Raw genomic sequence first — 13,843 nt, forward strand, 5'->3', positions numbered from 1 at the left:
ACTGCTATGACGGTAATTAATAAGCAGAAGTAGCTTGTAATCTGTCTAATGTTTGGGTACTTGCCAGGTACTTGTGACTTGGATTGGCCACTGTTGGAAACAGGATACTGGCTTGATGGACCCTTGGTCTGACCCAGTATGGCATATCGTATGTTCTTATAATGTGCTACTATCACAGGCTTGGAAGAATGGACCCTGAGACCACTGACAGACAGGGTCAAGGTGTGGTACAGAATGGAGAGGCAGAGATGTAGTCAGGTAATCAAGGTCAAGGAAGGCAGAGAACATTCAGAAGCAAGAGACAAACAAGGATCAGGGAAGGCAGCAGATAGAAGCAAGGTCAGGAACCTGGCTGGTTCTCAATTGGAAGTCAGTCAGGAATAACTAGGTGCAGGGGAATGAAGAATCAGGACGTTTTGCTCAGGCACCAGCCCAGAGGAGAGAGCTTCCTTTTATGTTAGAGCAGTGATGATGTCATCAATTTTCCAGGGGAAATCCTGGGAGCTGGCCCTATAAATCTGGTGAGTTGCCATGGGTCCTTATTCAGAGCAGCGGGATGCAGCAGAGGAGCAGGATACTGGGAGCCATGCTGGGAGGCTCCAGCAGGTCACAGGACATAGCATTGGGCCTGGAACCATAAGGTACAGTATACTAACCTCGGTGCAGCACTCCGTGTTAACAGTCACTTGATCCTGAATCCAGTTAAAGTGGGGACTATAGTTACCAAGAAGCAAGAACTGTTTTTGGAGAAGTTTTTTCTTTATTCTTGAATGGGAGGAAGCCTCTTTACCACCACCTTCCTACCCACTTTTTGGATTAGAGATTTTCAAACTTTCCTGTTACCCGGAAAGGACATTGATCCAAAGTTGGAGAGAGAACTAAGGTGCTTGGAGTTCTCATTTCATCTGTATCAAAAGATTTTTATTTTGTATTTTGTGGTTTTTCTATTTTAATTTTGATCAAGTTCTTATAAGTTACAGTAAACCTTTTTTTATTTTGAACAATACGTCAAACATCCTACTTCCTCTTTCCCATTAGTCAATCTATGGTGTGTGCATGGCAGGAAGAATCAGGGGTCCAAGATCAGAGAATTGGCCTTGGGACAGTAGTGGCCCCTATATTCTGGACAGCAACTGAAGGGGAGGTAGATCCCCGATCTAGAGCATTCTATTCTCTGAAAAAGGTTTGCTTCTTGTGTATTATTGATATCTTTGAATGTCTCTATCATATCCCTCTTCCTCTCCTCTCAGGAAATTTGCCAGGCCAACTGGGAGACACCCTGCCCTCCGACCGCAGACCAGCAGGTCAATCAGGGAATCTGCAATACCTCTCAATCCTCCTCATACAGGCAGCTTACCCTTTTAAACAGGAAGGAGGAAGTGGGGGACTGTCAGGTTCCCCATCTCATTATTTTTTGTCAGGCCTTTCTCACTCTGCTCTATATAAAGGGAAGAGGCCTTCCAAGTCCTTCCTCTTCTCCTCCTTTGTCCTATTAGGAGGAAAGGAGCCAATGGGGCTCCTTCTCCCAGTAGGCAAAGGATGAATGAGAGCCTCTGAAGCTTTCCATCCTCCTACCGGGAGAAGGGAGTATGAAAGGCCCCAGAGCAACCCTGTATGAGGAGCAGGAAGATTGGGAGGGAGGGAGAGAGGTCTGATGGGTTCACAAAGCCTTTACTCTCCTTACGAGAAGACTGGAGTAGGGGAGAGGGGAGGAGTTACAGACCACAGTTCCCTGTCACTTTTTCTTCATTTTAGATTGGGAGCTAGATATACAAAATATTCCTTTTAGTCGTGATAATTTTATATACCTAACTGAGTACATTTGACAAAAACACAGATTTATATCTTCACAATCAGAAATCTCATAAATCTGATCAACTTTCTTTATCACGGGTTAGTACATGGATCCATAAATGCTGTATCATGTATTTTTAGCCACATCTCGTACAGAGGGTTTGAATCTTCAATATATATATAATCAAACTGACCAAAAGTATTGATAAGAATATGACTCCAGGTCTTTTTTCACAATTGCAAGTCAAAAAGTGATACTGGTTTATAGATCAAAGAATATATGAACTGGATAATGTAAAACCCTCCCTTTGATCTTTTATCAACTAAATTAGGAAATAATCCAAGGGTATAATGAAATAAATATCAATCTTGTTATACAAAAGGAGACGGAGCTGTTATTTCTGGTTATTATATTTAGGCTATCAGTGATTTTATTACAAGCATTCTGGCAATGAGTTTGCTTTACTTGAATCTAACAACATACTTGGCTTTAAAGACAATGAGATCAATATTCAAAGCCTTTGTGGGTGTAACTTTTCGAGTTATGTGCATAAAACGAAAGCTTTGAATATTTTCCCCCACCAAACTCTGACCACAAACCTGGTAGCTTATGCTTCCAGCACCGCTGTCAGAGCGTGTTGGAAGCTGCCAAGAGAAGTACAACTGCACCACCATCTGAGCAGTGCACTGGGGTTTGGAGGGTGGGCTGGAGGGGATGGGGGATGAGGGACCAGAGGTAAGTACAGTTTCACTCATTGCAGGGCAGGTACACCAGTCTGGCCCCTTTTCTGTTTCATTTTTCCTAAATCTTGGAGAGGCTTGGGGGATGGGGTAGCTTGGGCCGGTAGGGCCCACTTTTCTGTCACTGTGGTGCGGTTGGAGCATAGGGCCACCAGGTCCACTAGTTGCCTTTTTTAATTTACTGTATCAGTGCCACTTAATCATTATTTTCTTTGAAAATAGCTGTTTAAGGTTAAAGTTATCAGTGGATTATGCATCCCAAGATAACTTTAAAACCTAACTAGCAATATTCAAAGATAGCTGGTTACGTTACAAACTTTATTCGAGAATATTCAGTAGGATGTTATACTTGATAACTTATCTGGCTACCTTTACACAGATAAATTATCCATTTTTCTTTTTCTTTTCTTTTAATATAGGTCTCACTAAACAATGTGCACAATGTACAGTCTGATGATGCTACCTTTTCTTCATCACTAATCTTCACTTTCATGGCACCTTGCATTAATAAATTAAATATAAAAGAATGGTTTGTTGTTCTGTTATTCTGTTCAATTAGTTCATGACAAGCTGGATATTCACATTAGTTATGGTAGTCATTTTCATGCAAGTGCTATTGTATCATTACCCTCTGTGGAAAACAATGGCCTCTAATTGTAGTATTATATATCTAAAATTTCAGATTACAGTATTCAGAATGGGATCAGAAGGTCACCAGGACATTGATTTAGCTATCCTGACGGCTCTGCTGAAAGGTAAAACAGTTTCACAGGTGTAGTGAATCAATGAAAGTTAAATAGATTAACTTTAGATGTGATGTGATGCAGTGTAACACATATTCAGGGTATATACAGTAGTTTGAGAGTAAATTATAATGTGAGGTGATTTAGATATATAACATCTTACGCCTCCTAATGTCTCTTTAATTGCAAACCCCAAGATATTTGATTTGCTTTATCATTATTTCTTCTTATTTGAATGATTAACCTTCAGCATTTAGTCCAATATTCCATCAATCTGCAGGAATATTATGATACAGGCACACCTATGTTTTTCTATTCATAGTAAAGTTGTTACTGAATTCTTGTATCTTTGATTGCCTCAGCTTCACGTGTAACAAAATACTACAGAATCTAAAAGAAATTTACTGTCAATGTACCAGTGCCGTCGGAGTATGACAAGAGCTGCAATGGCTTGTTTCCTTCCATCAGCCTCCTCCTAGTATCATATTGTCCCATATCAAGAATAAGGGCCCATCTTTTTTTTATAGCTTCTTACAATGAAAAACTATAATCCACACTGCTGCGTGTGTCAGGTAGCGCTATAGAAATAAGTAGCAAATTCCCAACATGGCTAGATGCTCCTGAAACCCCTCTACAGATTCAAATGTTCTCTTGTTTTGAAGGAAATATTCTTTATATTGAAAATATATGGCTGCAACATATGCTAGCAAAACAGACAGAAATGGCAGCCTTTTTACAAAACAGGGCGCAGCCATTTCTCTGACATTCCTATAAGATAAGCTTTGCCGCTCCCTGGGCACACAGTAATATCTAATAATATCAACATGCCTTATTACATATCAAAACTCATCATTGCATTATAAGAAGTTAGCCGTAAATGTTAACCCTTCCCAATGTTTTAGGAAGAGACAACAGTGAAGTGCAAGTGCCCCTTCCACTTGTCTTGTAAGCCGGTCCTTATCACCAAGTCCTCTTCAGGTGCTGATTGCAGTATTCACCCCATCTTACCCCGATCTCACCCATAAAAGCCAAGGAATAGCCAGCCTCTCCTATCTTATCCTCTTTTGTGATGAAGCAGTCAGGAAAGTGTGTGTCTCTTCCCATCGGCATACCTGTCTAATTTCATATTCACTTTTTATCCGCTGACTGCCATGGCTACGGCTCCCCCAGCATGTTCTCTGGTAGTGATGCCTCACTTAACCCCCAGGCCCCTGCTACAGCCAAGGTTAAGCACTAAACATTCATGTATTTTTTGAATACTGTTATTAAAAACAGGGCAGGGTGTCTCCTAGTACTAGGCCTGTGTTGGATAGATACACCCTGTCCAGCTGATACATGCAGGACAGTCCTCAGCAATGAGCTCATGAGAGAGGATTAGCTCACAGATATGAACTTATGTATCCATCTGTTCATTTTTTTCCTGCTTCTCTCAACTGCCCATTGTGAAACTGCCCTTCTGCACCATACTTTCCCAGGGTTGATGTAAGACCAGACAATGAAGGTTGAGGGGTAGAGCCCAACAATTACAATGTCATCCCCCTGCATATTTTTGAGGAGTTTCACTCTGCTTAGAAACCACGTCATCACCTCCCAAATGGGGAATCACTACCCAGAAGGGAACATTTTTTTTTTTTGGGGGGGGGGGGCGTATGGGAGCTAAATTCAAGGTTCATCTCGGGCACCAAAATCCTTGGCTGCAGCTTTGACTGCTATAGCAGTGACCAAAGACAAATTCTCTCTTGTGCTTAAGGGCCGGAGAGGGTAATTTTATAACAGCCCACATGAGAAAGTTGGCAAATACCCGCATAAGTTACACCAGTTTTCAAAGCAAGCTTATGCACGTATGTTCGCTTTGAAAACTACTAGCCCGCCTAAACTACCTGCACACATTATTTATTTATTTATTTATTTATTTATGGTTTTTATATACCGGCATTCATGGTACAATCACATCATGCTGGTTTACAGTTAAACAGGGGTGCAAATACATTAAAACTAAAAACATTGTCTAGGAGAATGTCTAGGAAAATCCAAAACTATATGCGGAAGTCCAAAACCCTCCCTAGCCCCACCTCTGGGAACGTCTCTGTGCAGTCCAGGTCCCACGCAGGACATACATGCATAATTGTATGACAAGTCATTTCCATAAGTAAAGCACTGTTTTATCCAGGAAAATGGCTTTGAAAATTATTCCCCCAAAGCACATCAAAGGGTCTTAGGAATAGGTGGTAGAAAAAATATTAATTAGGACTATGGGAAGAATAAGGTGTTATCTATTAAGATTGTGGGCCCTGCTCTTATCTGGACCCAAGCACAGGGGCTTACTGGGAGGGTGATGGGCCATGGCAGCACCCTTGCCTCCCGGGTGCTTCCTGCATGGGAGGAGGGTAGAGAGGTAATCACATTTTTGAGGTTCTTAGGGTTTTCACTTTTCTCTAGGGCTCTTCTACACACCAGTCCAGTCACCAGTCAGCCAAAATCCACACCACACACCATGGCTGTTCAAAAAAACCCAAAAACAGTTACTGGTCTCTGATGGCAAGCAAACAAAATCCAAGCAGCACACTGAATGCCAATGTAACAGAACAGTTCAATAAATAAAGTCCAAAACACAGGAAAAAATATCACAGTCTATCTCAGTAAAAAAATGCTGCACAACTTGGGCAGGAAAGCTCTGTGGGGAAGGAAGGAACTGTGTCTTCTGGGAACTCCCCTGGTACATGTTTAGATTGCATCTCTCCTCTTTCAGTGTCACAGCAGATGAGTCTCCAGCTGATTCCCTCTGTCAGTCAGCAACTCTGTAGGACCTCCTCAACTGATCAGTTCTGATCTTCCACCAAGAGTACCCCTCTTGTTTCTCCAAAACTCTTGAAGTGCTCTTTCTGTCTGAAGCTATTTCTTTTCTTTAGACCTTCAGAACTTAGCACTTTTTCTGGAACATTCCTCAGGAATTTACTCTCTTGAACCCCAAGACGTCTTCCTTCCCTGAAGACCTGGGAATCCCGACCATGGGCTCCAGCCACCAACTTTGGACAGGAACCCTTCTTCTCCAAGCACCCTTTGTAGAGAAGAATTTCAGGCCCTTTCCCTGTGGAAGGAAAGATGCACACCAGCACCTCCCTAGTAGGAGAGGCAATGACTCCACCAGCATTTTCCTGTTAGAAAGGCACTCTCAAATCCCCCTGCACTCGTGGGTAAAGGAATTTGTGTTAACTCTCACACTGGAGAGTGCCAAACATCCCTAAACACACGTACTTTACTCTGGCATCTCTCACAGGGGCAAGGTCCTTTGAGACCACCAACTGTACACTATCTAGGGGCAAGTCTACTAGTACAGGATAAATGTGGTGGTCCCCTTACAAGAGGAAGCCCCCCCCCCCTTTTAAATCTGTTAGGAAGAAAATTAGATTAGGACATGGAGTGCAGACATCGTACAAAAATTAGTTGATAGAAGACACAGGTCTATCAAGTTAAACATTCCAAACTATTCAGGTTGTTAATTTATTGCAGTGATTTATGGGAAGGCAATCAGCACTGAGAGAGTTCAATCACTGATGAACCATTGATAAAAATATCCCTTTTTGTCCTCCAGGAATATGATTCAAGTTAATTCTTTGATCAGCATGTATCAAGTGATCTATCAGTCACTCCATGAAACTAATTGGTAGCTATCTATTTTGGAAGGAATGGGTAGGAAGGAAGGGAGGAGGTGTGGCATTAAAGATAAACAAACAATAATAAAGCAACAGCATTGCTGGGATTATGAGATAAGGAAGAGGCACTGTGGGCTCATCTAGAAAGAGGAAATGGTACATCTATTTATATTAATGTAATATACAGACCTCCATCACAGACAGAAGAAATGGATTGAAATTTAATGGAAGATATGTACAAAATTGGTATGAAAAGGGAGTTGCTATTGCTAAGGTAGTTCAATCTGCTGGATGTTGATTGGGACATCCTGGCTGCAGTGTCTTCTAGAAGCAGTGAGATCCTGGATTCTCTGCAAGAGAATTGGTCTGACAACTGATAACAGAACCCTCATGGGAGGGAGTGATACTAGACCTGGTGCTTACCAACGGGGACAGTATCTCTGATGTTGTTGATGTTCATCTGGAAACCAGTGATCACCGGATGATGTGGTTCAGTATTAGGACACAAAAGATGAAAGTTCATTCAAAGGTGAGGGTCCTAGACTTCAGGAAAACTATTCTTTATTAAAATGGGGGAGCATCTCAAGGACTCGGATGGGAAATTCTAGGGGAAGTAGAAGGGCAGTGGGCAAAACTAAAAGGAGATATTGTAAGGGCAACTAATCTTTTTGTTAGGAATTTAAATAAAGGGAAGAGGAAAAAGAGTCTGCTATGGTTTTTTTTAAAAAGTAGCTGAAAGGGTAAGGGAGAAAAGGTTAGCATTCATAAACTACAAGAGATTGCAGAAAGAGGAAGACAAGTGACAATATCTGGAAAAGTTAAGAGCAGCTAGAAAAGTAGTCAGGAATGCATAAATTCAAATAGAAAAAAATATCAAATACAGTAAAACGGGAGGAAAAGACCTTTTTTAGATATGTTAATGATAGAAGGAAGTGCAAGTAGCATTGTGAGACTCAGAGGTGAAGGGGAGGAATATTTAGAGACTGATAAGGAAAAAGCAAAATTGCTTACCAAATGTTTCTGTTCAGTGTTCACTGTTGAAGGACATGGAGCAAGACCACATAAAATGAAATTAGGTAAACTTCAATCAATTTTCAGAAGAGCTTTGTTCGTGAGGAGCTAACTAAACTTAGAGGTTGATATTCAGATGGATAAGTAGGATTTATCCAGCTATGTAGCAGCCGCTGAATATCCGGTTATATTGAGTGGCCACAAGATAGCCAGATAAGTCACTTATCTGGCTATCTGGTTAGCCAGGTAAGTTGTGGGTGGCCAATGGGTGGATTAGGGTGGCCTACTTAGCCAGATAAGTTAGATCTGCTCAATAGCAGCTCTAAACATAGATGGATAAGACATCCATCTAAGTAGTGATTTCTACAGGGATATTCAGCAGCAAAACGATGCTGTTGAATATCCCATCGAAGTCAGCCAGATATGTCTATCTGGCTAACTTAGAAAAACAGCTAGATTTTGAATGTCTACTCTATCGCCTTATCTACCCCAAAGTAGATAAGGCAATGGGGTTGCATGGAATTTATCTGCGGGTACTAAGAGTTGTCCTGGCAGTTCACATGTTAATCTTTCAATGCTTCCTTAGAGTCAGGAGTAATTCTAGAGGACTGGAGATAGGTGAATGTGGCTCCTATTTATAAAGGTGGAAGTAAGGAGGAAGCTGAGAATTACAAGCTAGTTAGTCTGACCTCTATGATAAGCAAATTAGTAGAATCACTGCTCAAAAAGAGGATAGTGCAATTTTTGAAATCCAATGGATTCCAAGTTCCAAGCAGCAATGTTTTACCAGAGGTAAATTTTGTCAGACGAATCTGATCAATTTCTTTGATTGGGTGACCAGAGAATTGGTTCAAGGGAGGGTGCTGGATCTAGTGTACTTGGATCTCAGTAAGGCCTTTGACACACTTCCACATAGGAGACATAAATAAATTGAATACCTTTGGTATGGGACCTAGAGAGACTGACTGAATAAGAAACAAGCTGAGTGGGAGGCAACAAAGCGTAGTGTTAAAAAGGAGTTTTCTCTGAGGAGAGGGGTGTTTCTAGTGGTGTGCCTCAGGGTTCAGTCCTTGGACTGGTTCTTTTCAACATTCTTGTAAGCAACCAAGCAGAAGGATTGTTGAGAAAGATTTGCCTTTTTGCCGATGATTCCAAGATCTGCAACAGGGTAGACAGCCAGGAAGGTGTGGAAAACATGAGGAGGGATCTAGTGAAACTTGAGGACTGCTCTAGGATCTGGCAGCTAAGATTTAATGCTAGAAAATGTAGATTAATGCATTTAAGCTGCAAAAGCCCAAGGGAAAGATACAGTATTGGAGATGAAATTCTTCTAAGCACAAAAGAACGGAATCTTTGGGGTGATTGTATCTGATGATGTTAAGGTATGCCAAACAGGTGGATAAAGTGACAGGCCTCATGGTGGCCTTTCTCATCAGTGTGTTTCTCGCTTGCTCTTATCCTGTGTTGGGCTTCCTAGTGGCCTTCCTTGCCCACCTGTTCCTAGCTGTGCACCTGTCCTTTCCTGGCCTGGCTTGCCAGTGACCCCCATGACCTTGTGATTCCCTTGTGCCATCTGTTAATGTTCCTGCATTATCTAGTCCTTGTTTGTCTGTGGTCCTATGTTATCCTGTGCTTACCTGTCTTGTCTGTGCACACCCTGTTTGTGTTCAATGTGGCCAGGGCACCCTCTTGTTCCTTGTCTTTCACTGTCTGCCAGTCCCAGTGGGTGTCCTGTCCCTAACTCCGTGCACTGCCCTCCATAAGACCTGTCAGCCACCAGCACCAGAGGGCTCAACCAGAAGGGAAAGTGGTTGGTCAGGCAGAAGACCTCACGCCTGACCTGCCTGCTCCTGACACCTACATTCCCCCATCTTGTGGGTACCATCAAATTGGTCAGTGCAGCCATAACAGAAGATGACTATGAAAATGGTCAATGGTCTTTTGTTCTAAAGTATATATTGATAGACTTAAAGATCTAAACATATAGAGGAAAGGTAAGATAGGGAAGATATGATAGAGACACTTAAATATCTCTAGGGTTTCCATGCACAGGAAGTGATCCTCTTTCAACAGAAAGGAAGTTCTAGAATGAAGAGTCATGGGATGAGGGTGTAATTACTCAGGAGTAATCTTAGGAAATATTTCTTTACAGAGAGTAGTAGATGCATGGAATGGTCTCCCAGTGAAGGTGATGGAGTCAAAAATAGTATCTGAAATCAAGAAAGTATGTGATAAATACAGAGGATCTCCAAGGGAGTGGTGGGAATTTTAAAGCTAAACTAATTGGGTGGATGGGCAGACTAGATGGGCCATATGGTCTTTTTCTGCTGTCAGATTTCCATGTTTCTAAGCAACATACAGATAAGCTGTGGAATTCATTGCCTGAAGACCATTGGGCTGACCCAGCATAGCACTCATGTACTTAATTATTGTCTTGTTAATCTCTTAATTTCTATGTTCTCATCCAGTTCAGTTTCAGCAACACTTACTCCTGTATTTTATATAGCTATACAGTGTCTCTCCTGGCTAAAAATAAAAGTTTTTACACTTTCAACATGAAAATATTTTACAGCATATTCCATAATATTGAAAGCTGTTAGTTTCTGCAGCCATATCTGACACTTAATACACACTAAATAATCGATATAATTCATAGCATAAAGCAGCGTGTACACTGAAGTTTCAAGCTTGAACACTGCTAAGCTACATGTGAAGCTTATATATTTGAGGTCTCCTAATTGTTTACAATACTTAGCATACACCTGACACCACATTTTCAAAGAACTATGGAGTCTTGGGGTTTGTTGTCGTCTTAATGAAGAATACAAAGAAAAAAGCTGTTCTTTTCCTAAACAGCATTTTACTTGTTGAAATGCTGTAGGATCTGTTAATTACTTCCCATAGACACAAAACAGGAGAAAGACCTTCAGTACATCAACCTCATGTGTCTCTCAGCATTTGGTTAAAAGTAACACTAGTTAAACGTGGCACTGTGGTTTTAGCTGAAAGCCATGGAAGTTCTGAATCCTCTCAGACATCTCCTTACAGAAATCATGGTAGGTTACTGAGCCGTGAGCCCCTGATGTCTGGAGGTTTATTCTACACCTTTCTTACGTTGTGCCTATGTCTTTGTAAAACCACAAAGTGGACGTTTTTACATGGAAATTCTGCTTGTATTGAACTGTTTTCTATATAACTTTTTTATTCTTTTCCACTGATTTACTCTGTCAGAATAATAGGGCTCACTCATCCTTATTTGCCTCTCTCAGTACGAAACTGTTTCAGCTGATCCATGCTAACCCTTTGAAACATATTTTAAAGTAAAATAATTGCTTCTTGAAACCACTCACACTGCCTTGCTATTGTCAGACTGAAATATTAGCACTAGCTACGGGATATTCCTCAAGGTCCTTCTCCATTTATCTTAACTTGTCCCAGAGTCTTTCACTGTTCTGATTTCTGTGGGCAGTAAAACTTCAAAGTATGGAGATTGTCTGGCAATGTATTTAGGCTCTCACAGAAATCTTAAAAGCTTCTAAAGCATAAACCCAAAAGCTTAGTTATGATTGACCAATTTTTTATATTTGTCATAGTCAGAGGGAATAAAGTCTCAAGTATCAGATCAATTAAAGCAACAAAACTGCAGCTCCTAATTCAAAAGCTAAATTTATTTTGGACCTTGCTAAAGGGATCTGAATTCCCTTTAATGAGGCATTATTGTCTAATGCAGACGTGTGGAATCTCTGGGCCTCTAGGGCCCACACCGGTCAGATTTTCATGCTATCTATACAGAATATTAATGCAATAGCTTTATTTATGTATTTACTTACTTATAGACATTTGATATTTCACCTTTTCCCATGAGTGCCTGAAGGCAGATTATAAATCAAATTTTGACTATCAGTTACAGTGCATTGGTCAAAAGCCATTTACAATCACAGTTGAAACAAATTTATAATAGATAGCACTGAGAGGCCAGGGTGTATAATTTATCATTCTTACTTGATCGTTCAGGTAGATAGGTCAGAAAGACGGAGTGTCTCTGCCGAGGGAACTCTGAGGGAAGGCAGGGTCAAAGAGATGAGACATCCTTAGCTTTTTTCATGAAAGTAAGGTATCATGGTTTGAGGCATATGGATAGCTTGTTCCAGATTTTTGAAGCATAACAATTGAAGGCATGGAGTTCATATAGGATAGTCTACTTGAAGCTAGAGGAGTGGAGGAGAGAAGAGACATTTGGTGGGAGTGTAGGGGAAAAGAAGTTGAGAGAGATACTCAGAACTTGTTTATTCACTCATATGTAGATGAAGCAGAGGGTTTTGAATTGTATCCTGCTTTTGATTGGAAGCCAGTGCAGCTGGCTCTGAGTAAAAATTTTATCACTACTATTTTTATCACTACTATTATCACTACTATTATCACTACTATTATCATTATTTATTACTATTATTAGGATCAATGTTATTTTTTACCTTTTTGTTCCCTGTCCACTTGTTAAATGTAAACCGGCATGATGCGATATTTATCGCGAATGCCGGTATAGAAAAACTTAAAATAAATAAATAAATAAATAAAAACATGTAGGTGTTATGTGGTCGGTTGCATTGGCCCCGAACAAGATTCTAGCAGCTGCTTTCTGTAGAAGCTGGAGGTGCTTCAGATTGTATTGTGAGATGCTGTTAAATAGAGAGATGAAATAATCAGTTTGGCTAGTGATGAATGCATGTATCATGGTAACAAGATTGTATTCATCAAGGTAGCTGTGTAGTAGGTGAATCTGGGGCAGATGAATAAAGGAAGGAGAGATGAGTTTCTATCATGAGGTTTCGATCACATTGAATCCCAAGGTTTCATACTGATTCCTTAGGTTGCAAAGGAATACCTGCCAGGTGTTGTAATCTGGTGTGGTTGTGGACTCTGGATCGTAGTGAGAGCTGACTCCACCCACAGGGAGGAGCCCTGTGGGGACTCACTATGATGGGTGTGGCCTCAGCAGAGATGGACACAATAGTAAGAGACTTTATTGTACTGGAATCATGGATGATACCCACAGTATGGAGAAAAGACACAGTCCAGAGTAGAAAAGCTGCTCAATGCAGATATCCCTGGCAGTGGTCCGCAGAGCAGGGTACGCCAGGGAACTCCTCTTGAGATGATATCTTTTAGAATAGATCTGGTAGTGGCCCGCAGCACGGGGTATGCCGAGGATCAGCGAGTAGTAGTTCAAAGAGGTGCAGAAGGTCAGCAGAGCGAAGTAGATGATGGTACTTACTCCAGAGTGTAGATAGGTAGCTGGGATGAGCACAGTAGTGGCCCGAGACACACGGTACACCAGCGGTTCCATCAGCAAGATGGTGGAAGCGATGTTAGTATTCACAAGGCTGAACTGGCAGGCAGGAAGGCCCTCTGAGGAACGGATAGCCAGAATGTAACAAGGCCCCCGAGGAGCGGGTACCTAAGGTATTCTAAGTTCAGAAAGCAGTTCATGTAGTGAAGCGAAGCGTCTCCGAATGGAGTGGAATTGCAGGAAGGAAGTCCTTGTTAACTCATAGGAAGCATGGTTTAGCTGAGTTAAATTCTTCTGGCGGGTGACGTCATGCAGAGGGGATGACCCTGAGGTTCCCGCCATGAAGTGGATAAGAGAGGGCCTGGCACACGCACGCGTTCTCTAAGTAATCCCTGACTCAAGATGGCAGACGGGATCGCCCACGCCATCCCTGGGACACCGAGGGAGGTGGCATTTGCATGCTGAGGCCACCATGGCCTTGAGAATTACTGTAGCAGGGAAAAGAGAGGTGAGCAGCAAAGGTTGCAGCCGTCTGCAACCACCGGGCGCAACACCAAGGAGGGTATAGATCGAAGTGGATGACCCTGAGGTTAGAGCCAGAGGAGTTCCAATTT

At 41.6% G+C, this 13,843-nt stretch overlaps 1 protein-coding gene across 1 annotated transcript in view; it reads left to right on the plus strand.

Annotated features, from left to right (window-relative positions):
* The window catches only part of TRPM3 (transient receptor potential cation channel subfamily M member 3), a 466,889-nt gene that overhangs the window by 273,935 nt on the left and 179,111 nt on the right, over positions 1-13,843 (plus strand). The window contains exon 9 of the mRNA XM_029615931.1: positions 3,218-3,290. Within this exon, the coding sequence (XP_029471791.1) occupies positions 3,218-3,290 (73 nt within the window). The remainder of the gene's footprint in view (positions 1-3,217; positions 3,291-13,843) is intronic.

Source organism: Rhinatrema bivittatum, chromosome 1, assembly GCF_901001135.1.
Source record: "Rhinatrema bivittatum chromosome 1, aRhiBiv1.1, whole genome shotgun sequence".
Classification (NCBI taxonomy): domain Eukaryota; kingdom Metazoa; phylum Chordata; class Amphibia; order Gymnophiona; family Rhinatrematidae; genus Rhinatrema; species Rhinatrema bivittatum.